The sequence below is a fragment of the Ictidomys tridecemlineatus genome, chromosome 7 (assembly GCF_052094955.1).
Source record: "Ictidomys tridecemlineatus isolate mIctTri1 chromosome 7, mIctTri1.hap1, whole genome shotgun sequence".
Taxonomy (NCBI): Eukaryota; Metazoa; Chordata; class Mammalia; order Rodentia; family Sciuridae; genus Ictidomys; species Ictidomys tridecemlineatus.
The window spans coordinates 629,063-655,514 of NC_135483.1; the positions used below are offsets into that span (position 1 = coordinate 629,063).

Sequence of the window (26,452 nt, forward strand, 5' to 3'; positions counted from 1 at the left end):
CCGGTCTATAGGCCTCGCGGCGCGCCTGCGCGGGGTGGCCCCGTCCCCGATGCTCACCAATCAGAGTCGGAGGGGCGGGGCTGGCCGCGGCTCACGAGGCGCGCTCGCTGCCGGAAGCGGCGGTCCGTCGGGAGCCCGGAGCCGCTCAGCATGGCTGCGGAGAGGGGTTCCAGGCGCGAGCAGCTGAGAGTGCAGCCCGGAAAGCGTCGTCCGGAGCCCGAGCCAGAGCGCGAACTGGAGCCGGAGCCCGAAAAGGTGACTGCCGAGTGGCCGGGCGCATGTCGCGAGGGCCCGGGATGCACGTGGCAGACGGCGCGGCTGGGGAGGCCGGGCCGCCTGTCACCCCCGGCGCGGCACCATTTGTCCTGCGGGTCGCCTGGAGGCTCGCGGAACTTGTTCCGCCGGGGCCTCTGTGTGAGTCTCAGTGGATCTCGGCCTGAGCCAAGGGGCGCGGGAGCCCGGGGCAGCTCTGGATCGAGGAGTCGTGTCAGGCTGGAGACTGGCAGGGGAGCAGCCCCCGAACCCTTGAACTGAGTCCCATCTTTGGGAGGGCTTGAGCTTGCACCTTCAGTATCATTCGCCTTTTGTACATTACCTAGTTGTGGTACTGTCCACTGTGTGAGATATATTGCGAAGTTAAAAGTGGACGTGAGAATATGGAGGTCAGCAGTGAGTCCAGTGCCCCATTGTAACGGTTAGGGTTGTGGAGTGCATCAAGTTTGATAGAAAGCGAGCACAGCCGAGCCTCTCTGCCCACTTTGCTTTGCTGGATCCTTTAAACAGTCCCTTTTTTCTGAGAAATGTTCTGAAGCTGCTCCCCATGATCAGCTGAGTTAGCAGTCTGGATTCCAGGTCCTGAAGAGGCAGTGAGCCCTACCCCTTTGCCCGTTTTCATTTGCTGTTGTAATCGTGTAGCAACTGAATATTGATGATACCTCATGATTGTGTGTGTGTGAGGTCTCTTCTATGAAAAAACTCAGTTGTGTGCTGTAGCACAGTTGGTAATGTGATAAGATGAGGCTTGTAATCCACAGTGTGTTGTGTGTCATGTTAATTGGGCATGAAATGGTCTCCAGTCAGCAGGGCTTTGCTCTGAATAGCCATGGTTCTGCTCCAAGAGCAAACAGGTTTAGCTTGCTTATAATTAAGTTTGCCTCATTTCCATTATTCTTCAACTAACTTTCCAATTTATCCATTAACTGTTGGTCCTAGTGTTGTAGGGACAGACCAGGCCAGGCACCAAAGACTGCAGGAAACAGTTTTATCTGGCTGCAGCCAGGTTCAGAGGGCACAGCTTTTGCTGTAATCAATTAATCCCCTGAACCTCCAGTTCAGGGAATTTCAGAGTTTTATACCCAGCATGTAAGGGGAGGGGCTCAGAAGTTCACAGTCTGCAGAAGTTCACATAAAAGCAGCTTTTTCTTTCACTGTTTTGGGATATATTGCGAAGTTAAAAGGACAACATCTGAGAAGGGGAGAGCTTCTCCCCTTCTTTCCTCCCCCTGCCAGCTGTTACCATGGAGCCCAGTTGGTAACTTATCTTAAAAATGTAGACATCTCTGTGAAGCCCAGCTCAAGGCCAGAGGCCGTGTTTGCACATTTCTACAAACTACTATACAGGATACATGTTTGTGAAAAACTAGTAAGGGGGTGTCCAGCACCTGGAGTGCTGGTATCTTCCCGGCCAGTGGCCAGGTAAAACAGGGCGACATGAAAATAGGAAGTTTAACTACACTGGACTCTTCTGCAGAGACTCTTTTGCTGACAGTCCTAAAGCCAGCCATGATGGAGAGGGCTTTTCTCTAGAGAAAGGGGTGCCACTTCACTAGTATTTTTGGATGAGGTGACTTCTCCTTAGGGATTCTGATCCTCTTTGGCCCCCAGCTCCTTCCCTAGGTAATGCCCTCCCAGCTGTGGAGCCTTAAGTGCCAGGTTGGGTACAGTGTGTCTGTCAGTAGAGGGAAGTTGGTTTGGGTAATGCAGTGGAAACTGAGCTCTAAAATGGGGGTGTTGTCCTTCAAAAATTCCTCCCTTGTGAGATACTAAGATTAAAATATAGGTGGCTGTGCTGTGTGTAGAGGCAGAAGATGGGGCCCAGGTTGGATGGGTGGTTTTGGTGGAGGTGGAGGCTGTTGTGCAGAGTGCTAGGTCAGTTGCCCCCATGGGGTCTGCATAGTCTCTGCCTTGGTGAGCCTGTGGGGATAGCAGTCACTAATTTTGTGCTTCCTTGTAGCCGTCCCTTCTGTGCAACCCTGCTCCCAACCACAATGATGGCAGCGATTCCGGCCTTTCTGACAGCGAGGAGAGTGTATTCTCAGGTCTGGAAGATTCTGGCACTGACAGTAGTGAGGACGTGGAGGAGGAAGATAGAAGCAGCTGTTGCAAAGGCGAGGGCAGCAAGGAGGAGACCTCTGAGGAGCAGGCACAGGTGGGTGAGCAAGGAACCCCTCGTGGGCTGGGCCATTGACCCCCTGAGGGTGTATCATGCTGCCTTCTGCAGGGTTCCCTAAGGAATCCAAGCCTTGTCTCTCCTTCACTGCATCTGGGCCACATTTGGGCTCCAGGGTACTCCAGCGCTCAAGGGCACCCGGGTATGTGTGCCATTCCTGAGAACTCTGAAAACCATATGCCTGGGTCTTCTCCCCTCAGATGATTTTTGGGCCATTCTCTATGGGACCCTGCCTCTCAGCCTTGCTATAGGCTAGGCCCTCTCTTAGAGCCCCACACGGGGATTCTGTTGCATGGGGCATTGGCAGGACATGGTTGCAAGGGAAAATTCTGAGTGGCATGGGCAAGGTGGCTGAAGTCCAACCCAGCCACCCTACATGGCCTAGGAGCTACGGAGACCCATGGGTTGCACTGGTGTTGGGTAATGTTGCATCCACTCTTGTCTTTAACTAAAATGCCAGAGTTATTTAAAGTTTCCTGGAAACTAAGGTGATCATTTATACTTGAATGGCTGTGGTATTCTGAAGTCATGACTTTGGCTAATAAAGTTGGCTGCCCTAAAGAAAGCCAGAAAGCCATGGTTTGTTTGTGTTGTGTTGTGTTAGGTTGGTTTATTTACTAGGAAAAAAAGTTTTAAAGCCAGATATAAACCTTATTTAAGCTATAATTATAACTTTGATATGCACAGAGAGGATGTGTTCACTATGCTGAACTTGATTTATAAGGTTATGGGCCACTCTTTCAGTTTTTTAAATTTTTGATATGAGAGATTGAGCCCAGGGGCACTTTACCACTGTGCTTTCAGGGTCTTGCTGAGTTGCTGAGGCTGGCCTTGAACTTGTGTTTCTCCTGCCTCAGTTTCCTTAGTTACTGGGGCTATATCCGCAGTCCCCACCCAGCCATTTTTTAAGTTTTTTTTTCTTTTCTTTTTTTTTTTTTTTTTTTTAATTTTTAATATTTATTTTTTAGTTCTCGGCGGACACAACATCTTTGTTGGTATGTGGTGCTGAGGATCGAACCCGGGCCGCACGCATGCCAGGCGAGCGTACTACCGCTTGAGCCACATCCCCAGCCCAAGTTTTTTTTTTCTTTTTCTTCCCCTTTTTGGTACCAGAGTTTGGACCCAGGGACATTTTACCACTGAGCTACATCCCCAACCCTTTTTATTTTTTATTTTGAGGTAGGATCTCACTGCTTAGGGCCTCACTAAACTGCTGAGGCTGTCTTTGAACTTGAGATTTTCCTGTCTTGGATCACAGTTGTACCTTTTCTTTCTTTTTCTTTTTTTTGTACTTGTAGATAAACAGAATGCCTTTATTTTATTTGTTTATTTTTATGTGGCACTGAGGATTGAACCTAGTGCCTCACATGTGCAAGGCAAGCGCTTTGCCACTAAGCTTGCCACAGCTCTTGCCACAGCCACAGCCCACAGGCGTACCTTTTTTAGTTGTAAAAATAGACCTTTCTTGAAAAAGATTTGGATATCAGATCAGTACTATCCAGTGAAGTTTGAAGGCCCCTTCAGTGCCCTTGTTCTGTATTGATAATTGGTTAATAGTTCACATATATCTTCCTGGGCTTTTTTTCCCATTTTAAAATTAAGAACATTTATGTTTAAATATTTAAAGTCTACCTTTTGTTAAAGTCCTTGCAATGACCTGTACAAGTATCTTGAAGGTACAGGAGGGTGTCTGGTGGAGTCTTACTGGAAGATTCTGCTTTTATGAGGCCTTGGTGCGTCCCTGGGCATCTCTGATTCTTGGAGCTTTGAATCTGACCTGGAAGCAGTACTCACCCCACGGGGCTCTCTGCTTAGATTCCTCTGCCTGGAGGTAACTGGGCATCTGCTCCATCCTGTGGCAGTCCTCACCTGTCTCCAAGGATGGCTCTATCCTTCTGCCTCCAGAGGGCTATCTCAGCTGCGGGCTGCTTTGCTGGAGTTGAGTTGCCATGCTCAGACCAGGTGGGGATCGAAGGAAGGGGCAGTCCTCAGATCTGCCCTTCCTGGCTATGCCTAGCCATGGGACCTGCCCAGCTGAGTGCTCTTATTTCCAGTGTGTTTTTTCTGTCTTCTTATATACTTCTATCTTCTATATGTTTTCTTATATGGAGACTATAATCAGGCTCTATTAGAATATTTTCAGTGCTGAAATGTGATCCTTGTTCCTCGATTTGAATTTTTTCAGGCCATGGGAGTGAATTGAAGAGGTGGGGGGATGCTTCCATGCCTCAGTGGAAATCCCTCCCATTTCCCCCTTTTTCTTCCACTCCACAAAAGCTATGTATGCCTTCACCTGGCCAACCTGTTCCCCCTCCCTGTCCCCTGTCCTTCTGGATGTTGTGAGTCCCTTTCTCTTGCCAGCTTTGTAGGTGGAGACCCTGCTAGTACTGCCTCTTGAGTGTTCTCAGCTTCCCATGAGCTTGGCTTTCTTTCTGTCTCTCTCTCTCTGTTTAATATTTATTTTTTAGTTGTAGTTGGACACAATACTTCTATTTATCTGCTTTTTTTATGTGGTGCTGAGGAGTGAACCTAGGGCCTCGCACATGCTAGGCAAGCGCTCTGCCACCGAGCCACAACCCCAGCCCTGAGCTTGGCCTCTCTAGTTACCCCCATGTTTCCCTTGGCATCCTGCCACGCTCTGCATTGATGTCTTGTCCCAGCCATCTGCCACCCCTAAAGATGCTACACCTGCCATGTTGGGGGTGTTCCACTGAGTCAGGGCCTTTTGGGGGAGGTCTGCTAGCCTGCCTTCACCTACCACAGGAGCAGCTTGTCACTTATCACACCACCTGCCTCAGAGGTTCTCCACTACCCAAGTCCTCATGCCAGACCCTCCGTGAAGCAGTTTCTAGAATTCTTGTTTTTCCACCCTGATAACTGTGGGGAACTGTGCCAATAGCACTTCGTAGCCCCGGCCCTGCCTCTGCTAGGTGGTCTGGTTCTTCAATGGGAACTCAGGCTCACGGGTGCCTGGTGTGGTCTTGTGAGTCCTCCTTGTCTTAAGTGGGGCTCTGCAGGATGAGGAGAGCACTCTGTGAGGCAGAAAACAGGCCTGCTCCCCTCTCTTCTCCTAGGCTTTCTCCTGAAAAATAGTTTGGCACCTTGATCCCAGAAGCACCTCGTATCTCCTTACCTTGGCTGGATTGGTCCAGCAGCACACATACTCACATGGACCTGTGTATGATGTCAGGAAAGCCACACTCAGCCCTGTTGTCACTTTGGCCTGAGATGCTGGACCAAGAGCCCTTGCTGTCTGTTACCTGTCACTGGACCAGGTTACCCCAGACTTCAGTGTTCTTTCAGTAACAAGGCATTGCTGCCCCCCTGTTACTGGGAATCTCCTGCCATGGTAGCCCGGGAGGTGCAGCAGGGTTGGGGTCACCATGCCAAACCCCTCACCTACCTGATGCCAGGAGGGCTCAGATGAGGAGGATCGCAGTGTTTCAGGGCTGAGAGGTGGGTGGGGATGAGGGGTGGACGTGGGCCTGCAAAGGGGGGCAGGTGTGGTGTCTCCCTCCCTGTCCCTGGAGGAGCTGGGTTTTCAGGGTCCAGCATGTTCAAGGAATCCTGCAACACTGTGGATGCAGCCTGCCTACAGGCAGTGGGCCTTGTTGTTTGGCTTTGTGTGTAGTTGTGGTGTGGGTAACCTGTTCACTACTGAGTGGACAGGCAGATTTGTTGTGCTCCTCGTTTAATGATGTCATCTCATTAAACGTCAGCTTGTTCCCATGGTCCCCCGTGCAGTGATTGGACCCTTTGCCTTCTCCCTGAGTGCCCACTGTATCCAGCTGTAGGGAGCTGCTCTGAATGACCACGCCTTCCAGTTCTCAAGCACAGGGCTTTGACCAATCACTACATTTCATGGTGACTTGGGCGTTGTCCCACCTTGGATAGCAAAGCAGGTCTTCAGGTGTAGGCCTCACCCGTGGGGATTGGGCTACACTCACCTGTTCCTTTGTAATCCTATCCTTTGCCTCATTTGAATATCTACTTCCCTATGAGAGTTCAGCAAAAGCTCCTCTCTCCCTCTCTCTCTCTCTCTCTCTCTCTCTCTCTCTCTCTCTCTCTCTCTCTCTCTCTCTGTCTCTCTCTCTCTCTTTCTCTTTCTACGTATCCTTAATATCAGAGCAGCTATCACAGGACCCAAAGAAAAAAGTATTTTTCTATCTCTGTGTGATTATTTCATGCAGTCCAGTTCACTGGAGTGACCTTGAGTGCTTAGTTGTGGAACGTAACATCCAGCCTCGACCATCTAGGTCCCCTCAGAACTGATGACCCTGTCCCCTGTTCCTGTCCCTCTCCACCCTGATGATGTGGTGCCTGTGCCCCAGTTCCCAGGGCACCCTCAGCCCCTCATTCAAGCCTGTCCTAGGAAGCCCTGCTTCATGCTCCCCGTGCTGCCAGGCCTGGTTCCTATAAACACAGCTTGGTGCTCTCCACTGACACCCTGCCAGCACATTTGTCCCCACCCTCTGCCAGCAGCTCAGGGAGAGGCTTTGCAATCCTTTCTGGACTCATGGTTAAGAGGACTTAACCTGTCATGATGCCTTTGCTGTCTTTCCTTTCTTTCCTTTTATTTTCGTGCTGGGTATTTGATCCCAAGGTCTTGTGCATGCTGGGCAAGAGCTCTGCCTCTGAGCTACCCCTGACCCGTGCCTCCTCCTCATTCCTGATGTGATTGGTCAGTTTATAGCCATTTCTTCCCCTTTGTGCCCATCTGACCCATTTTTTTCTTATTGTGCTTGGCTTTGGTTGTTCCGTAGCTTTGTCTTTTTAGTGTTGGTTTTTTGTTGTCTTTTGTCTTCTTATTTCTTTGTGCAAGAGTCCCAGTTCCACCCACTTACCTTGCTTGCTGTATTCCAGAATGTGAGTAAGGGCCTGGTCCTGGTCCTGGTCCTGGTATGTAAGAAGCATCTCTCCATTCATTTGAGCAGAGTTTTGTCTGTATCTGGACTTGATGCCACTTTGGGCAGGAGGGGTGATTGGGATCTCAGCATCACTCTGGGGGTGGTAGCTTCCAGGAGGTGATGCAGAGGCCATGTGAATCTTGGACTGGCTGAGGTGTCCCTGTGGGCTCTAGTGTCCAGGTGTTGATGCCCTCTGATGAAGGATGGTATGAGGGCCCTAGCTCCCCAGGGTTGGGACCAGGCCACCCAGGGTTTTCCCCAGCTAGATGATGGAGTGCGTTTCAGATGGGAAGGGCCTGGGTATATGCCAGAGCTGTGCATGGGGCCCAGTGTCCAGGCTGGAAGGAATGTCCTGCCTCTGTCCGTGCTCTTGTCCTGGCTTCTCCCATCATTGAGTTTCTCAGGCTGTTTCCTCACCCTCCCAGTGCCCGGCATCAGCACCTCTCTGGGTTCTGGAGCTCACCAGGAGCAGTACATCTCAGACTGTGTCTGTGTCTTCTGGGGCTTGGTGATGGTGGGGTCCTGGGTGAGGATAGAGGGGCCTCTTCACTAGTGTCTGGGCTGGCCCTGAATGCTGGTACCCACTGGATATCTCTGTTTGTCCCTCTCTCTCACAGGAATCACTCTTCACAGAGTGGCTCAAGGGTCTGAGGTGAGTGGTCCAGGACACTGGGCAGGGCTACAGAGCTTTTATGTCCTGTACCCAGATCACACACTGTCAGTCTGGGCTTGCCTCCCTTTGATGGGTAAAGCACCACAGGCCCCTCCAGATTTGGACAAGGGGACTCTTGATGAGAAGAAAATAAAGGTTTGTAGTCTTGTTTTTAAATAGTCACAGTAGCTGGGCGTGATGGCACACACCTGTAATACCAGCAACTTAGAGGCTGACGCAGGAGGACTGCAAGTTCAAGGCCAGCCTCAGCAACTTAGTGAGAACCTGTCTTGAAATAAAAAATAAGAAGGGCTGGGGATGTGGTTCAGTGACAGGGTAGTTGCATACATGTGTAAGACCCTAGGTTTAGTTCCCAGCACCACAAAAATATGAATAAAATGTCCAAAGCCATATTCCCACAGTGTACAAGTACTCTCCTCCCCCAGACCCACCAGACCCTCATGACACAGGTATGTGAACTCTGGGCCAGTCCCAGGGTCTCATCCAAGTGAGGCTGGTGTGAGTGGGGGTCACTCTCTGTTCAGGTCTGGGGGACAGGAGTGCAGGGCAGGCACTTTCCCTGGTGTTTGTGAGGCGTGCATGGCCTGCTGCTTTTCAGGGCAGCAAGCCTGCCGATTTCAGGCTCTTCTAAGACTCTTTCCTTCTCCCTGAAAAACAAAGACATTTTCCATCCCATGTATGTCTGTTCTTTTGGTCTCCTCTGAAGAATTCTCTTCTTTTAATGAGACTGAGTGTTACCCTCTCCCCTTGTCTGACCTTGAACTTGGGATCCTCTCTTCTCAGCCTCCAAGGTAGCTAGGTTTTCAGGCATGTGCCATCATGCTTTGTTCTGACTTAATTTCTTTAAAACCATACTGGTTTCTGAGTATGTTTTTAAAGAAATTACTGGACCTCCTCGCTCACCTGGCTGGTAGTGGCATATCAGTTTCTCCATCTTTCCCACCGATTGGGCCATGTGTACAGAACTCTATGATATTGACCCTTTCCATCTGTGTCCAACCACTGAGGCTGATGTGGGCAGTGCCCCGGGAATCCTGTGTTGTCCAGCACAGGGGCCTGCAGGTATTGCGTTCTTTTCGTCTACCTTGTGCATAGGGTCCTTTTTTTTTTTTTTGGTACTGGGGATTGAACCCAGGGTCTCACTGAGTTGCTAAGCACCTCACCATTGCTGAGGCTGGCTTTGAACTCACTATCCTCCTGTCTCAACCTCCGGAGCCACTGCACCTGGCAGCATAGGGTCTTTGTGTTACCAGCAACAGTCTAGATTTGACCTTTGCCCGACGATGTTAGGGACGTGCTGTGCCTCACGTTGACCTGGGTGTGCAGCAGCAGTGCTGCCTTGTGCCTCTGGAGATGTGGATGCCACAGGGAAGGAGTGCTGAGAACAAGGTCTGGCCTGGCTGTCCCAGGCCTGCTTCCCAGAATACAGAGGGACCTCCCGCTCACCTGGCTGGTAGTGGCACTGATGCTGGACAGAAGAGCTGCTGCCCCGACAACAGGAAGCTTGTTCACTTGAGGTCGTCCCAGGCTGTCATGGCTTATTCCAGTCCCTCTTTTTGGTCCTCGTGATGCATTCTTAGCCCTAAGGCTGGGCAGCCACCCGGAATCCAGGATGGGAATCACCTCTCGTAGGCCTCCTAGGCACCCACACTGCTGCTCCTTTGTCCAGGTGCTCCTCGCTAGCTCCTCTGGATGTCTTCCTGGCCTGCTGCCTGATCCTAGTGCAGCCTGCCCTGTGGTCAGCCTTCCGTGCCCCTCCTTGCCACTCCATGCTCCCTCCTGGGCTCCAGCTGCTTTGCCTCCAGTTGCTGATGCCCGTTGGCCCCTAGGTGGGTGTGGCTCCCTGTCCACTGGTCCTTCAGTCCTGCTCTGCCTCTGTTCCTATTGTGCACACCGTGCTGCCCCCAAGGTCTTTGGGTTTTTCCACCCCATCCTCTGTCCCTCTGGCCGCTGGGCCTCTTATGGGGCTGCAGGTAGTAGTTAGAGTTTGAAGCTGTATACTGCTTCACCCACTAGGAGGTGCCTGTGTGGGATTCCTGGCTTCAGATCTCTGTCCCCTCATCTGGAGAGCTTACCACAGAATTCCATGTTCCTTTGACTGGCTGAGGTCCCTGGAGTCAATCTTGCCTGTGATCTCCTTCAGGGCAGCTCAAGACAGGGATGACCCTGTCCTCAGGTGGGTGTTTGCAGCCTGTGGTCAGCTAACTGCGTGGGTCTGGGCAGACCTTGCCACCTGGTGTTTTCACCTGAGAGTGAGGGATGCAGACATCCAGGCTGCTTAGGGTCCCCTGTTCCAGAGAAGACAGACTGCTGTAAGCAGGTCACTCCTACATTCCATTTGTGTTTTGGATATTTTAGCAGTCTTTTTCTTAAAATTTAAGTTAGAAAAAGGTGTTCAATGCCCAACTGCAAAGCATCTGTCTCCAAAATTCAAATGGATGAGGCTTTCCTAAATCTGCTATTCTGGGTGACCCCTGTTCAGGTGGCCCCAATGCCAATCCTTTGGGAGCTGGGCCCAAGGCTGTCATGCACATCAATGCTGCCATCTGGTGGAAACCAGGTGCCCTGCAGCCATTGAGTTGAGCGGGAATGCTGTTCCTTGGAACCCTGTGTGCCCTGGAAGTTCTTCCACTGAGGCACCCCTCTTTGCTGAGGGCTTGCCAGTGTCAGGTTCCCCTGGTGTGCCTACAATGCTGTACTTGTGGTCTAGCTTTTCCCAGCTTGGCAATAGAGACACACAGTGACAGTTGATAAGCTTATGGTCTCCTACAGGACTTTGGAGGCTTGGGGGCGTTGCCATTGGGACTCATGGGGTGTGGTGCTTGGCAGGATACCTTGGGCCCAGAGGGCCCCTGGAAAGAGATTTGAGACACCTGGGTCCTGGCCTGAGGCCAGAGCTGTAGATGCATGATGCTGACTGAGGTTGGTGTCTGACTGCCCCCATCCAGGGTCTGCTGGCCCTGGAAGTGCCTACCAGATGCTGCCTCTGAGTGTGTGGGCCCTGCTCCACGCCAGTCTGTTGGGGGGGTGTGTTCTGGGCCGAGGCAGGAGCTTAGGACTCACCCACCCTGTGTCCCATGCCAGTCAGTGCTGACCCACTTTCAGCAGGCAGCAGGGAAGTTGGAGGTGGGGAGATGTGGAAACTGAATCCTGCCTTGTTCCTGGCCTGGAAAAAAACTTAGTCTCCCATCTTTCTTTATATTGAGGGGAAAAACAGGCAAGGGAAGAGCCAGGCCTTTGGCTCCTGCCCTGGCAGGAGGGAGAGGGGCTCCGGGTGGGGGGCGCCCGCGCACAGGGGTTCCTGCTCTGAGCACTTTACTGCCCCCAGGGGTGAGAGGTGGGCCTGTTTTCCCCATTAGTCCTGGATCCTCCAGTAAACCCGATCTGACTGGAGCCGTCGCCTCCTCGGTTGTGGTGAATCTGTTTTCCAGGTTAGGGTGTGAATCCTCTGTGGCGCCCACTCTCTGACCCAGTGGGATGGGGTCAGCCTGGGGTCGTGGACATGGTGGGTGGGGAGGGTGCCTTGGGGGGGCACACAGCTGGCCCTTACTGGAGCTCCAGGCATTCTGAGGATTTGGGGAACCTCTCTGGGCCCTTGGCACAATTGAACATGGCTCTTAGCAGCTCCTGGCAGTGGCCAGACTGCCTAGGGGCAAGCATCTCACCCTGAGGAGTGGGCTGCCTATGGCCCATGTGACAGATCAAAGGCATGTAACACCTTGTGCCCCCTCTGACCGTTGTCCCCAGTGGTAGCTTTGCCCCTCCAGCAACCTCCTCTGCTGGATCTGGGCCCAGTAGGGGCCAACATGGGGCAGAGGCCCTGCAGCAGGTTTTGGAGGGAGGGGGCAAATGGGAGTGAAGCCTTGCTGCCAACTGCTCTGGGAGACGTGCTCCTTTCCTAGTCAGGCACCTGGTGTCAGCTCCTCTGTGGGCTACAAGAGGGTGTAGACTGGACCAAGAAAGACCCCTGTTGCCAGCCATGGCAGCTCAGGTCCCGAGAGAGCCACTGGGAACTGGGTGGCCTCCATTCTGCACTGAGGTCGAGGGCTGGGTGGAGCTGCTCAGAGACTGGGGCAAAGGGCTTCCTGTGGCTGATGTCCCAGGCCTCGGCCTTGGGTGCAGATCTTCCCAGGGACTAGGGCAGCCTGATGTTAGAGGACATCTTGTGCCTCCTAAAGTAACACTCTTCCCCTTTCTCTGCAGTCTCACGCCCCTTGCCTGATGACAGAGATGGCCGGAGTGTCATGCAGGGACGAGTATGCGGAAGACAGCTCTGACGAAGAGGTGGGGCTCGGACTTGCTTTCCTACCATGGCGGTGGAGGGGGGAGTGGGATGGCTTGCACCATGATCAGAGTGGGCGCTAGGATTCAGGCCAGGGTGACCCTGGGGTCTGCTGAGGCATTCCCACAGGTGGGTGGTGCTGCCTGGGACACAGGAATCCAGGGCCTGATGAGGCTGCTGGGCTGTGTGGGCGTCCTGGCTTGGGCCCTACCCCCATCTGGAAGAGTGATTTTGGGGTCCAAGACCGATGATTACAAATGTGTCATGGCAGGGGATGGGAGAGGAGGGTTGGATGTGGCTCCGCAGCCCCAGCCTTGTCCTGTAGACAGGCCCTGTGACTCCTGGGCACATGTGCCTCAGGGTCTGGTGCTGCCCTCACCCCATCCCGGTGCTTCCTGAGGGCTATGCTTCTTCTCCACTTGGGTGTGGAGGGGCCAGGACATGGCTTGAGCGCAGACCCCAACTCCCGTGGGTTGGGTCACAGGAGTGGCAGGGCTGAGGGCAGCACCTGGCTCTGGCCCTCCCTTCTCTGGTGGCTGTTGTGACCGGGCCACCGCCTTTGACCTCTGATGGAGTTCCAGGGGCTCTCAGGAGAGGCAGGGGAGTCTGCTTGTGTCTCCCACAGAATTTCAAGGGTAGAGGTCAGTGTGGTGCCAGGTGAGGTCAGTGGGAGCTCGAGAGACGACGGGCTGTGTCCAGGAGACCAGGGCCAGGAGAGTCTGGCAGCTCTGAGGAGCGCTGAGCCCAGAGGTGGTGGGGCTGGCAGCCAGTGCCCTCCCTGGTGTGGCCTGGCCACAGGCAGGGCGGTAGCCCTGTGGGGAGTTCCAGAAATTGAGCCTAGAGCCTCCTCTATGCCTGGGGGTTTTGGTGTGAGGCCTACAGGGACAGGCCCTCCTCCTCAGGAGCTCTTCCTGCCTGCCTGTTAGGAGCTGTCCCCAGGGTCTGGGGGGGACACGCGCCCCTCCATGGCTGGGCTTCCTCCCCCATCCTGTGCTCTCTTGGCAGTGTCTGCAGGAGCCTTGGCCGCCGGCCCAATCCCGTCTCTGCTGCGCGTTCAGAGAACAGAGACAAAACAAAATAAATTGGTTTCCTGGCCGGAGCAGCGGGTGTACTTGGAGAAGGGGCCGCGCGGCGCAGCTCCCTGCCTGCCTCCCCTCCCCCAGGGGGCTCTGGCTGTCGGCAGCCACATCCTGTCGGCTACTTTTTTATATTTGGTATTTTGAGAAATCAATGATGATTGTAAATGGAGTGCAGAGGCCATGGGAGGGCCTTCCAGAACTGGGCAGGACCTCAACCGAGCCTGCCTGCCCCTGCCTACCCACAGGGGGCGTTCCTCACCTGGCCTGTCCAGGACCTGTCCAGTACCACTGCAGAAGGGTTGGGTGGCCCCTACTGTGCCTTGACGAAGCTCTGGACTGTGGGGGCTGCTTCCTCCGGTGATGACTATCGCATGTGTCAGTGTGAGTGACAGCGCCGGAGCAGGGACGCCTGCCCACCTGAGCTTCTGCCAGCACAGCCGGCCAGTGGCTCGAGGGGGCGGCAGAGCTCGGCTTTCAGGAGCTCTGCCGGGCCCAGACAGATGCACCGCCTCTGTGCATGAGCAGCCAGCCTCATCCCATGGTGCACCTGGCCTCCTCATTCAGCAGAGCAGGGTGCTGCAGGTGGGCTGTGGATGGCCGTGCCTGGCTCAGGGCCAGGCCAGGTGAGGAGAGCCTGACCCGCTCCAAGCTGCGCACTGCAGCTCTGCACAAGAGGCCTGTGCTCTACGTGGCCATGCTCTAGTTGGCTAGGACCCATGAGGGCTGCAGCCTGCTGCTGAGGTTAGTCCCTGCTTGGACTTCCAGTGGGTGGCCCCTTCTCTTGACAGTGTCCTCAGAGTGGGCTGGTAATAGCAAGATCCCAGGGCATCCCCAGTCCCCAGCCAGCCACAGGTACCTGGCAGCACTGGCCAGGTAGGTGAGTCCTATCACCAGAACTCTAGAGGGCTCTGGACGGGAGCAGAGGGTCCCCCAGGAGCAGAGGCCTCAGCAGGCATGGAGAGGGCTGGCAGCCACACTGTGTGAGGGAGGCCTGCATGGCTGTTGCTGGGGATGGACGTGCCACCTGACTATCCCTCCCTACTTCTTCCCTGCCCACTCCCTGGGTCTCGCTTCTGGGCCCTCTGACTCCTGGCATCTGCCAGGGCCCCCTTCAGGAACATCCCTCCCCTTGGGACACTTACTGGCAGTCAAACCCAGAGGTGCTCTACCACCAGCTCCATCCTCCAGTTCTTTTTTATTTTATTTTGAGATAGGGTCTTAGTAAGTTGTGGAGGTGGGCCTCCAACTTGCAGCCCTCCTGCCTCAGCCTCGGAGTTGCTGGACCACCGGCCCCACTGACTTGGCTAAGTGTGGAGCAGATTCCTGGTCCTGTTCACTGGGCCTCCGCTTCCCTCCCCCCAGATTCACAGCCAGGCTGCCTGGAGTGTGGGCTGAGTGCAGGCAGGAGGGGGAGCCCCTGGATGAGTTGCTTCTCCTGGCGGGGGTCCTGGCGTGGGGGAGCCCCTGAGGAGCCTCTGCACTGCGCCGCCCCACCCCCGCACAGCCACCTCACCCCTCCCCACAGCACCCGGGTTCTGTAGACGTGATCTCATCCAGCGTCGGGACCCCTGGGAAGGGGGCTGGGGTAGAGTTCGGGCAGAGGGCCTGGTTTCGTCCTTTCTCTCTCTGCATGTCAACCACTGGGAGAAACTGAGGCTGGGCCTTCTGGTGGAGGAGCCTCCAGCCCTCCTCTTTTCCTGTCCAGCAGGCCTGTGGCCCTGTTTGTCTAGGAAGCCTGGCCAGGAGGAGGGGTTGGAGGCCCTGGCTGGGAGGAGCCGTGCCCCTCACTAGTTTACCCATCCATTCCCCACAGGCACTGGCCTGGGACCATCCACTAGAACCCTCTGGTGGGCCTGGGGCTGGGGGCTGGGCCGCAGCCCTGCCTGGCTCCCCAGCACCCCTGGCTCTGCCTGGGCTGTAGCTTCGGGATCCCGCAGGGACGCGCCCCGCATGTCTGCATCCAGAACCCGGGATCCTCTCTGCTCTCTCGCCAAACACCGTTAATGGCTTCTCCCAGCTACTGAAACGGCAGCTGCCTCCAGTGCTGGCGGCCTCCTGCTCCTTCGGGGCCGCCCCCGCCCGCCTGCGTCCTGGCCACCGCCCCACGTACTCTGGCGCTTGCTTGCTTTCTTGCTTTCGTTGCTGCTGGCAAGGGGAGCCTGTCGGCTCAGGTTTCCAGTGAGTGAGTTAGTGAGTGGCCCTCCCTGCTCTGTTTGTGGAGGGCACCCGAGCCTGCAGACTGCCCTGGCGGCCGTTCACCCAGGGCCAGTCTGTATGCCTGCCTCTGAATGGGGTTGCTGGTGGGCATCAGCCCACTGATGCCAACCCAGGGGCACCACCAGCAGCCCAGGGCATGGGTGTGCGTATGTGGCTTTGACTGTCCTGGGCCAGGGAGACAAGACTGCCAGCTCCCACTCTTGCCATCAGCCTGGTGGTTCTCAAGAGCCACCCTTTGTGTCCTAGTACCCCTGCTGGCTGAGGATTGCCATTTCAGGGGTGGTCAGTGAGGAGGGGTAGATGGTGGAAGCCAGCTTCCCCTGGTACTAAGCACTCTCTACAGGGTTCCTGCAGTGACCATCAGGCAGAGTTGACCTTTAGAACTGCATCCTGGCTTGTGCTGGGCTTGGTGGGGTGAAAGCCCTGGCCTACCACACTGGACTCAGGCAGGGCCAGTTTCTTGACAGCAGTCCCCACAGAGTGGTGGTGTTGGTGCGGGCTCTTGAGGAGGACATCTGGAGAGCAGGCCTGTGGAGTGGAGCCGGGTGTTGGAGGGTGAGGGTGCTGGGGCATAGGGTAAGGGCCCATCCAGGAAGCGGGCTGCTGGAGCTCTGTGTATGGGGGTGCTCAGGGTTACGGTTTTCCAGAGGAGATTCAGAGGCCTAGAGCCAGGGAGTGGGCTGAGCAGGTGGGGAGCTAGAAGCAGCACTGTGTCTCTGAATATGCCCCTCAGCTCACGAAGATATATAAGGACGGCCTGAGCCCATGTCCCCCACCCCAGCATTCCTGCAGAAACACCTGGGATGCATCTGCTGTCCAGAGTAGGGGTGTGTGGCACAGGAGCACCCACGGGACCTGTCTAGCTCTGGGAGAGGGCCAGGCTGTCTGGGCCTGGGGCACCCTCTAGGTGAGGGGTGCTTCTCCCTACCTTGCAAACTCATGTGTGGCTCACTGTCCCCACTCCCTAGTGGGAATCTGGGCAGTGGGGCCACATGTGCCTGATGACTGAGGGATGGGCCAGCAGATGGTGGGAGGAAGAGGGAGGCCAGGGTGTCTGGGCACAGACTGTGGGGCAGTCTGACAGGAGGCCGGAAGGTGGCTCCTCCTGCTGGCCCCAACCCCTTCTGGGTTCCCTTGACGGGTTTGGACTTGGGTCAGGAAGAGGTGGTCTTCCCTCTGGTCTGTCGCGAAGGCCTCTGGTGTGGGCTCTATGGCCCAGCGTCCCTGCTGGAACCTTCATGGTGTCAGTGCTGCAGGTGAGAGAGCTCATGGCGGCCCGCAGGCCCTGAGCACTTTGACAGAGATAAGACACCTCGGGAGGGGGAGGCAGCAGCAGAGGCACAGGAAGGCCGTAAGCTCCGAGGCGGGCGTTTTGTGCAGGGGGAGCTGAGTGAGCACTGAACACTACCCGCATTGTAATCCGAGAGGGGCCAGGGGAAGAGAGAGACTGAGCAAGACTGCTGACCCCGAGCTCCCGGGGGACAGGTGGGAGAGGCGGAACGAGGAGAGAGTGAAGGATTCCAGAGGTGGGCCGGCTTCCTCTCTCGCAGACAGACACGGGAGGGAGGTGGGCAGCGGGCCAGCCCCGTACCTGCAGTTCCAATCTGCGGTCCTGACAGCTGCAGCCACTTTGGGGAGGGGGAGGGGATAGGGCTCATCGAGAGCGGAAAAGTCCCAGCCGACACATCAGCTAGTTGCTGCCGTGTCCGGTGCAGTCTGGGGTGGGGGGACCCCTGCCCAGCCCTATTCCATAGGCCTGTCTTTGGGGCTATGTTGCCCCTAAGGAAAGCCCTGGGCTTGTCTCTGTCTGTGCCTAGGCCAGCCTGGGCCGGGGTCTTGTAGTGTGGTGCCTGACCCAGAGGGGTCACATGTGTTTCCTGGCAGCCTGCAGGTGCTGAGCAGGGCGGGGTGGCTGGTCTGGGGCGCAGGCAGCCTGGTGATGAATCATGTGGTGCTGCCAGCGGCTCGTTCCCCACGCTGGGGACGGGGAGCTGACAGCCGACGCCGGACCAAGCGTTTCCAGCTCAGCTTTGCTTGCAGGGGCCTCCCGTCCTTGCTAGCTGCCTCTGTGGGGCACATGCAGAAGGAGCCCTGCGTCCTCGTCCTACAGTTCCCCAGCTTGGTGGAGGGCAAGGCCAGACTCTGGAAGGGAGCCAGGGTCCGAGGTGGGCAGGGAGCACCTGCCATCCTTTAGCTGCCGGCTGTGCTGTGGGACTTGGGACTCGTGTGGGGCCACAGGCTGGGGAGGCCCCCGCCACCCCCGGTCTGGCTTGAATCTGGAGTGGTGGAGGGTGATGGAGTGTTCCTCCCAACCCCTCCCTTCCTCCTGCTGGCTGTTGGGCCAGCCCCTCGGCTGCTGCTACCGGTGCAGCTTGGGGAGCAGCCGGGCCGGCTGCCCAGACCTGAGGTTGGCCAAGCTGCAGCCGCTGCCGGAGTCAGGCCCCACAATAGAGGCCTTGGCCGGGCGCGTGCCGCACCCTATCTGGGCCCCTGGAGATCCTTCCAACCTAAGGCCTATTGCTGTCCCTGTCCCCTTCCACCTGGCCCTGCTTAACCCCCCAGCGATAGCCCTCTACTCAGCCTTGCTCAGACCCCATGCCTACACTCCCTGTCCTTGTGCTGTGCCAGGTCTTCCTGCCTCGGCTGGCCCTCCTCCTGTACTTGGCTCAGGCTGTGGGGTGCCCACTGGTGCCAGCCATCAAGCCCCCATTGCTTCAGCCCCTGGCTGCCTACACAGTCTCCAGTCTTGCCTGCTGTGTAGGCTGCCAGTCTCTGCTCTCCAGGGCTGTGCCCCCTTGTGCCCCTGGTTTGGTCTCTGGGGGGCTTTCCGTCTTGTGCCCCTGGTTTGGTCTCTGGGGACTTTCCCTCAGCGCTCTCTGCAGTGCATATCCTCTGGTTTATCCCCGACACTGCCCAGGCCACTCCAACCAGAGGTGGCTGTCTGCACCCCTGCCTGGACCAAATCTGTGTGTGAGGGGAGGCAAGCTGCAGTGCTCCCGGGACCTGCAGCGGGGACTGGCACCTCTTGCCAGATCATGCCCTGCGCTCTGCCCAGCATCATACAGTGATCTTGTTGTGTGGGAGGGCGGCTGGGCAGGGTGCTGCATAGAGAACACATGGGAGGGAAAGAACCTCCCTCAGCCCCCAGCTGCATCCCTGGTCCCCCGGGCCTGGCTTCCCTGGGCAGACAGGGGTTTCTGCAGTAAATGTGCCCTCTCCTCCCCCCCTCTGGCCAGCTGTGGGCTCCTGCAGGATTAAGGGGAGGAAATTTGGGGTTGGGTTTCTCTCTGAATGAAACCTGCCGCTGAGACTTTTTATCCTGTTATATTTCTATCACATTGGACACAGCCCACCCCCCATCCGTAATGGCTCTGGCTTTGAGAATTTCCTACAAAATTACACCACTGCTTCCTGCTCCATATTCCCTGGAGCCCATCATACAGAGGAGGGGCAGCTCTGGCCCTGCCCTGTGATGGTGCCCAGGGCTTCAGCACCTGGGCTCCCCAGGGCAGGGGCACAGCAGTGCCTGTGCTGAAGGCCAGGAGGGCAAGGGTCTGAGGAGCGTCCTGGGACACCAGCCTCTTGCACCTGGCACCCTTACCTACCACCCTGCCAGAAGTCAGGCTGCTGGCTGCCCGGATCAGTGGGGAAGGTGGTCTGCATGGGACTGCCTGGCCTTTCTACTCTGCCCACAGAGCTCTGCCACTAAACTAAATTGTCCCCTGTAGGATTGTAACAGTTGGCCTGCTGGGCAGGAACCCAGTGGGGTCTTTCAGGAAGTTGGGTGGGAGAGTGGTAGATATCCAGGAGTCCTCCTTCAGTGTGCTGCTCCGGGCAGGGTACCTTATGGCCCAATGACAGCTTACAGAGGCAGGAGAGTAGGGTGGCCCTGGCAGGCTGTGGGCCACAGCTGTGGGCCCAGGTGGGCACCAGTGTGGCACTTATATGGCTGTCACCTGGCTGCTATCAGGCCAACCCTATGTCCACTCTGAGGAGTACTGTTTGGCCAAGCCGCCTATCTATAAGCCAGCCTTAAGGCCCCACACTGTCCCTGCAGGGCAGTGGGCTTGCTCCCTCCTGGGTCCCTCTCCTCTGGCCTGTCCTCAGCCCCTCCCCACAGTCTCCCAATAGGAGACTCTTATTGGGTGCCTCTGCGAGACTGCCTCAGTCTAGTCCTAGAAGCCGGGGCTTCTCAGGGAACTGGGGCGCCACAGGCAGGGAAAGATGGGGAGCTCCAGGGGTGGGGAGTGCGAGCTCAGCTGAGGGCGCATGGTGAGTTCAGAACCTTTCAAGAGGATAGTCTGCCTCCGTATTTGGAAGGTAGTGTTCCATTTTTTAATTATACAAAATTTCCACACTTTATATTATCACATCAGAGATGCAGGATGCCAACACTTAGCCCAGGTAGGGAGCCAGCGTGGAAAGTTCCAGTGGCCGGGCGAGTGCTGAGCTACTCAAAGTCAGGCCGCTGCCTGTCTGTCCATCTGTCCGTTGGCCCTGCTAACAACCAGGGGCGGGTCTGGCCTGGTGGGTGCTCTCTGGGCCCATGCCCACGTCAGGTCCAAGCTGGGGCTCTGGGCCTCCCCGCTGACATCCACCTTCGCCAGGCATCCGCCCTGGCTGCTCGGGCCCTCCTCCTAACTCCGAATTGCCGTTTTTCTGTCTCGGTCTTTGCTCTGCAGAGGGAAGGAGGGGTGTCAGGGCCAGGGCAGAGGCCCTGTGTCACCCAGTGCCAGCCCTGGCCTCTCTGGCTTCCTGCTGGGTGCTGTCTCAGATGGCCAGTGCTAAGGCACCCCCTTCCTGGCTCCCCCCCCCCCCCCCGTGCATTTTGGGGAGGGGCGTATGCTGCTGCACAGCCGAAACTGTAAAATTAAATTTCCCAGATGTTCAGGCCCCAGGAGCTCGCGCGTGCTGTCTGGAGAGGAAATGGGGATTGGGAAAAGTCGTTGTATTTTCTCCCTGCTCACCCTGCTTTTCCGGTGCCACCAAGCTGGGCTGGAGCTGTAAATCAAGGCTGGCCAGCGTCTCCCAGAGCCTGGCCCTCACCCCCAGACCCATGTCCCTTGTGGCCTCTGCCTTCTGCCTCCTACGGGTCAGGGGGAGGGGCAGCAGGTGCTCACTGAGCCCTGGGGGTGGGTGGTGGGCTGCAGGGGCTAAGGAGTGGTGATAGCTGGACCCCAGGGGTTCCCTTCAGAAAAGTGCCTTATTGCTACCCTTTTGCCGGAGGGCAGGGCTCATATGTACTTCCTTTCTCAACTTGCTGAGAAATCCTCAGCATCTCCCAGGTTGGTGTTCACCCAGCTTTCCCCCTGAGCTCCCTGCCCTAGAGTGACCCCTTCTAGCCATCCCTACCTCCTGGCCCTACATCTGCAGATCCTGATGACCTATTCCAGCCAGAGCCAGTCTCCTAGGAAGAGGCCCCAAGAGAAAAGAGCCCTTCCTTCTCCAAGGCAGCCTCCATGTGTTGGTCCCTCCCTGGGGCCCAGCTTGGGTGGCTGATGTCCTGTCTGTGCCCTGCTGGGGAGTGCTGCCCAGCCTGGCTCTCTGTAAGGCAGGTGGGTGGAGGGGTGAGGTGGGCCCCCTGGCGCTGGGGCCCTGCTCACCAACTTTCTCTGGTTGCTGAGGCAGAAGGTGCAGATCTGTTTGGGCTGCGCATTCTCGCCATCTCGGGCTGGCGGGGCTGGCGGCGGCGGCGGAGGCGGCGGGGGTGGGGGGCTGCCGGTGCGTGCCGCATGGAAGAAGGTGGGTCCGGAGTGGCACGGCTGCCCATCGCCGCAGGCCTCGCCCACCAGCAGCACGTTGCCCAGGTGCGAGATATAGCTGGAGGCCAGGCGCAGCGTCTCGATCTTGGAGAGCTTGCGGTCGGCGGGTTCGGTGGGGATGAGCGTGCGCAGCGCCGTGAAGGCCGTGTTCACGCTGTTGGTGCGGTCCCGCTCGCGCGCGTTCGCCGTGTGCCGCTGCCGGGGCTCGCGACCCGGCCGCCCCCCGGGCCCCGGCCCACCACCCCCGGCCCGCCGGCCCACGGCCCGCCGCCGGGCGCCCTGGAGGCCGCAGCGCGCCGCATGCACGCGGCAGGGCTTCTCGTCCGAGCCCGAGCTCTCGCTGCCGTGGTCCTCATCCTCAGACAGCGGGCTCACCTCGGGGTACAGGTAGCGGCCCGGCGGTGCCGAGCGTAGCATGGTGAAGGACACGGGCCGGGGGCCGGCGTCAGCTCCGCCGTGCGCCGCTCATGCCGGCTCCTGCGGCGGCCACGGGCCTCGCGGGCCGCCGGCCGGGCGAGGCGCGGGTCTCGTCTCGGCTGCGCCCCGCGGTGGCGGCTGCCGGGCGCCGCGCGCACACGTGCGTCCTGGCTGGAGCGGGGCCGCGAGTTGCGCCTTTATAGCGCCGGCCGGCCCCTCCCCCGCGCCGCCACCTCCTCCCAGGCCCAGCCCCAGCCCCAGCCCGTCCAGGCCGGGCCATCAAGTGAGGCTTGGCTGCCTGGGGGTGGGGGGGTGGCGGCTCCTGCCATCTTGTGCCCTCCCCCCCATGCCTTGGAGCATCTTTCTGGCTCTGGGATGCAGGTGAAGTGGAAGCCCCAGGTGCTACTGGAACCCTCAGGAACTCGGTGCCTGCCCTTCCCTCTTGGTGCTCAGGGGGAACCCATGAGCAGGCAGGCTTTCCCTCTGCCTGCCCAGGTTTACCCAGATGCCCTGGCCTCCTTGTTCCTCCTGCTTGCACATGGCCTTCTGCGCCCAGCTGTGTGCCTAGAAGGGCCAGAAGTTAGCCCCAGCAGTTGCTGCCCAAAGACTTTTGTGTGGGGTGGCACAGTCTGTGCCCTGCACCTGTCTGCTCCAGGTCTGTGCCTTCTGCCAGCATCCTCTCTTTATCCTAGACCACGGCTGCCCCCCTTTCCCCTGCCTGGTGCTTCTGGAGCCTCCTCAACACCAGAGCATACCCAGATGAGACCAGCTCCTTCTAGGGCCCCTCCAAATGGGGATGGCCATCCCGTCCCCCAGGCTCACGGTGGAGGACGACAGGCTGACTGTGTAGATGTGGGGGGTGCTGGAGACCTCTTACCCCATGGGACCACAGGGCCCAAGGAGAGGGCCTGGTCAGGCCTGCTGAGAGGGGCTGAGGGCCCAAGAGGTCCTGTCCTGCTGCAAAAGGGCCTTGAGCACCCAGCTGTACTCAAGTCTTGTCTGGTCCCCTCCCCCCATGGCTACTGTTGCAGGAAGCGGCTGCCTGGGCAGCAGTCCTCGGTCTGGAGGAGTGAGGGTGGTAGCTGGCAGGGGCCGAAACCAGGAATGTGAGTCCAGGAATGTGGCTGCTCTGCCCACCGAAGGAGGGAGGGGGCAGGGGCAGGGAGGTCCCCAGCTACCTGTAGAGCAGAGCGCAGTGACTTCTGTCACCTTGTGGAGTGGGTGGGGAGGGGTCTCCCCCTGATCCCTGTCTCTAGCTACCCATTTTGGCCTAAGGCCCCTGCCAGGGGAGGGAGCCCATGGGCGATGAGGTCATCCCTGTCTGTGGCTGCCCAGAGCCCTGGCCAAGGAATCTGACGAGGGGGAGGCCAGGGCTGGCACCACTTCAGTGGAAAATGTGAAGGTGCGGCTGTGGGCCTCAGAGGCCTGGGGGGGCGGCAGTGCCGGCTGCCGTGCCACGTCAGACCCTAGGGCCAGGGAAAGGGCACATGTGGGGTCTGCCAGACTCAGGTGCTTGAGGCCGGTCCCTTTGCTCTTGCGCGCGCGCTCTCGCTCTCTCTCTCTCTCTCTCTCTCTCTCTCTCTCTCTCTCTCTCTCTCTCTCTCTCCCTCTCTCCCTCTCTCTCAACCCAGGGTGGCTTACAGGGAGGGAGGGAGAGCATGGTGGGACAGGTGCTGACATGGTGGCCCTGGCTACAGGATATCCGGAACACAGTGGGCAATGTGCCTCTTGAGTGGTACGAGGACTTCCCGCATGTGGGCTATGACCTGGATGGCAGGCGCATCTACAAGCCCCTGCGGACCCGGGATGAGCTGGACCAGTTTCTGGATAAGATGGACGATCCTGACTTCTGGTCAGTGGGCCTCTGGGTGGGGCCTGGGGAGTGTCTGGAAGCAAGGGCTTTGGCTCTAACTGGCCGTCCCCCAGGCGCACGGTGAAGGACAGGATGACAGGGCATGACCTGCGGCTGACGGATGAGCAGGTGGCCCTGGTGCAGCGGCTACAGCGAGGCCAGTTTGGGGATGTGAGCTTCAACCCTTATGAGGTAGGTTGGGACAGCTGGCCCTGGGGACCTGGAGCTGGGCTGGGCCCCTGCCTGGACACCACACCTGTCTCCCTAGCCGGCTGTGGACTTCTTCAGCGGGGACATCATGATCCACCCAGTGACCAACAGACCTGCCGACAAACGCAGCTTCATCCCGTCCCTGGTGGAGAAAGAGAAGGTGGGAGCTGCCTGCCCCCAGGCAGGGTGAATCCTGTCCCCAGGCAGGGTGAGGCCCTGTGCTCTGTCCTGACCTGAGTCTCCCCATGTAGGTGTCTCGCATGGTGCATGCCATCAAGATGGGCTGGATCCAGCCTCGCCGGCCCCGAGACCCTACCCCCAGATTCTACGACTTGTGGGCACAAGAGGACCCCAATGCTGTGCTGGGACGCCACAAGATGCATGTGCCTGCCCCCAAGCTGGCCCTGCCTGGCCACGCCGAGTCCTATAACCCCCCTCCTGAGTACCTGCCCACTGAGGAGGAGGTGTGTCTGGGGGGGTGGGGTCTGGGCTTGAGGTGCTCTCCTCCCTGCTCACCCCACCTGCCGGTCGGTCTCCACAGCGCTTGGCCTGGGCACAGCAGGAGCCTGGAGAGAGGAAGCTCAATTTCCTGCCACGGAAGTTCCCCAGCCTGCGGGCCGTCCCTGCATATGGCCGATTTATCCAGGAGCGCTTTGAGCGTTGTCTTGATCTATACCTGTGCCCACGTCAGCGGAAGATGAGGGTATGTGGGGTGGCATGCCCAGGGGCACTGGGGCGGGGCCGGGGCCAGCCACGGTGACCAACTGCTCTCCTGCCCCCAGGTGAATGTGGACCCTGAAGACCTCATCCCCAGACTGCCACGGCCGAGGGACCTGCAGCCTTTCCCCACGTGCCAGGCCCTGGTGAGTAGGGCGCGGGGGCGGGGGGCGGTGTGTGTGTGTGTGTGTGTGTGTGGAGGGTGTGGCCAGCACCCTGGCATCTGTCTCCTCACTGTCGCTTCTCCTCTGCAGGTCTACCGGGGCCACAGTGACCTTGTCCGCTGCCTCAGTGTCTCCCCAGGGGGCCAGTGGCTGGTTTCAGGTATGCCTGGGGGGGTGCTTGGAGGCCGGTTGGGTGGAGCAGGCACTGAGCATGTTCCCTGCTCTATCCAGGCTCAGATGATGGCTCGCTGCGGCTCTGGGAGGTAGCCACTGCCCGCTGCATGAAGACTGTGCCTGTGGGGGGTGTGGTGAGGAGTGTTGCCTGGAACCCCAACCCCAACATCTGCCTAGTGGCTGCGGCCATGTAAGTATGGGTCCTGGAGGGCTCTTCATTTGGGGGGAGGGTACGGGGAACACTGTGCTGAGGGGCTGCCTCTGACCCTGTAGGGATGATGCAGTACTGCTGCTGAACCCAGCCTTGGGGGACCGGCTGCTGGCAGGCAGCACCGACCAGCTGCTGAGCTCCTTCACTCCACCAGAGGAGCCTGCCTTGCAGCCTGCACGCTGGGTGGAGGCCCTGGAGGAGGAGCACCCAAGGGGCCTGCGGCTGCGCATCTGTCATGATAAGGTGTGTGGGGGGAGGGCGGGGGATGGGCTTGCCCCAGCCAACAAGCCAGCCTCATGTTCTTTCACAGCCAGTGACGCAGGTGACCTGGCACGGGCGTGGGGACTACCTGGCCGTGGTGCTGGCCACCCCAGGCCATACCCAGGTGCTGATTCACCAGCTGAGCCGACGTCGCAGCCAGAGCCCATTCCGCCGTAGCCACGGGCAGGTGCAGCGCGTGGCCTTTCACCCCATTCGGCCTTTCCTGTTTGTGGCTTCTCAGCGCAGTGTCCGCGTCTACCACCTGTTGCGCCAGGAGCTCACCAAAAAGCTGATGCCCAACTGCAAGTGGGTGTCCAGCCTGGCTGTGCACCCTGCAGGTCAGGAACACGTCCCTGCGGTGGGGCTGGGGAGTGCACCATAGGCGCACTGGGCATGTCCTGTTTCTGCTCTGGTCCCTAGGTGACAACATCATCTGTGGCAGCTATGACAGTAAGCTGGTGTGGTTCGATCTGGACCTCTCCACCAAGCCGTACAAAGTGCTGAGGTGAGGGGTGTGGCAGGCAGTGAGGCGGCAGGGCCCCTCCAGCCTGCACCTGCTAGCAGTCCCGTCTTCCCCCAGGCACCACAGGAAAGCTCTGCGGGCTGTGGCCTTCCATCCCCGATACCCTCTCTTTGCGTCCGGCTCAGACGACGGCAGCATCATCGTCTGCCATGGCATGGTGTACAAGTGAGTGTTGACCCTTGTCTGGCTCCCCGTAGGCTCTTGTGTCCAGCTGTGTCCTGAGTCCTTCTCTTCCACAGTGATCTGCTGCAGAACCCACTCCTCGTGCCAGTCAAGGTGCTGAAGGGGCATGTGCTGACGCGGGACCTGGGTGTGCTGGATGTGGCCTTCCACCCCACGCAGCCGTGGGTCTTCTCCTCAGGGGCAGACGGCACGGTCCGCCTCTTCACCTAGGCTGCTGCCCTACTGCGGGGTGGGGGCCAGTGCCCAGCATCTTCTCAATAGAGGCTTCCTCCCCCATGCCCGCTGCTTCCTCCTCCTTCCCACCAGTGCTGGGCTTCACCTCATTGCTTTTTCTAAAATGGGAGTTGGGGGGACATCTGCACCAGGCTGGG

The 26,452-nt window shown here is 58.1% G+C and overlaps 2 protein-coding genes across 2 annotated transcripts; one reads left to right on the forward strand and one right to left on the reverse strand.

The window, feature by feature from the left end:
* The first annotated feature begins 21 nt into the window (after nucleotides 1-21).
* On the forward strand, nucleotides 22-26,359 carry Bop1 (BOP1 ribosomal biogenesis factor). Its single transcript, XM_005316044.4, has 16 exons — nucleotides 22-255; nucleotides 2,234-2,428; nucleotides 12,233-12,313; nucleotides 23,484-23,638; nucleotides 23,713-23,830; nucleotides 23,907-24,008; nucleotides 24,100-24,312; nucleotides 24,390-24,551; nucleotides 24,631-24,711; nucleotides 24,820-24,889; nucleotides 24,961-25,093; nucleotides 25,177-25,357; nucleotides 25,425-25,713; nucleotides 25,796-25,880; nucleotides 25,956-26,063; nucleotides 26,138-26,359. The coding sequence occupies exons 1-16, from the start codon at nucleotides 151-153 to the stop codon at nucleotides 26,289-26,291; spliced, it is 2,232 nt and encodes a 743-aa protein (XP_005316101.2). The 5' UTR covers nucleotides 22-150; the 3' UTR covers nucleotides 26,292-26,359.
* Nucleotides 19,920-21,903, reverse strand: Scx (scleraxis bHLH transcription factor). Its single transcript, XM_078016490.1, has 2 exons — nucleotides 21,211-21,903; nucleotides 19,920-20,283 (listed from the first exon to the last, which is right to left on the reverse strand). The coding sequence occupies exons 1-2, from the start codon at nucleotides 21,784-21,786 to the stop codon at nucleotides 20,245-20,247; spliced, it is 615 nt and encodes a 204-aa protein (XP_077872616.1). The 5' UTR covers nucleotides 21,787-21,903; the 3' UTR covers nucleotides 19,920-20,244.
* Nucleotides 26,360-26,452: the final 93 nt, after the last annotated feature.

What these genes read in the sequence shown, in the direction of transcription:
- Bop1 (XM_005316044.4), top strand. Translation starts at nt 151, where the DNA reads ATGGCTGCGGAGAGGGGTTCCAGGCGCGAGCAGCTGAGAGTGCAGCCC. An exon ending in ATGGACGATCCTGACTTCTG is followed by an intron (nt 23,639 to 23,712) that starts GTCAGTGGGCCT and finishes GCCGTCCCCCAG; the next exon opens with GCGCACGGTGAAGGACAGGA. An exon ending in TGAGCTTCAACCCTTATGAG is followed by an intron (nt 23,831 to 23,906) that starts GTAGGTTGGGAC and finishes CTGTCTCCCTAG; the next exon opens with CCGGCTGTGGACTTCTTCAG.
- Scx (XM_078016490.1), bottom strand. Translation starts at nt 21,786, where the DNA reads ATGCTACGCTCGGCACCGCCGGGCCGCTACCTGTACCCCGAGGTGAGC. An exon ending in TCAGCAACCAGAGAAAGTTG is followed by an intron (nt 20,284 to 21,210) that starts GTGAGCAGGGCC and finishes TTCCCTCTGCAG; the next exon opens with AGCAAAGACCGAGACAGAAA.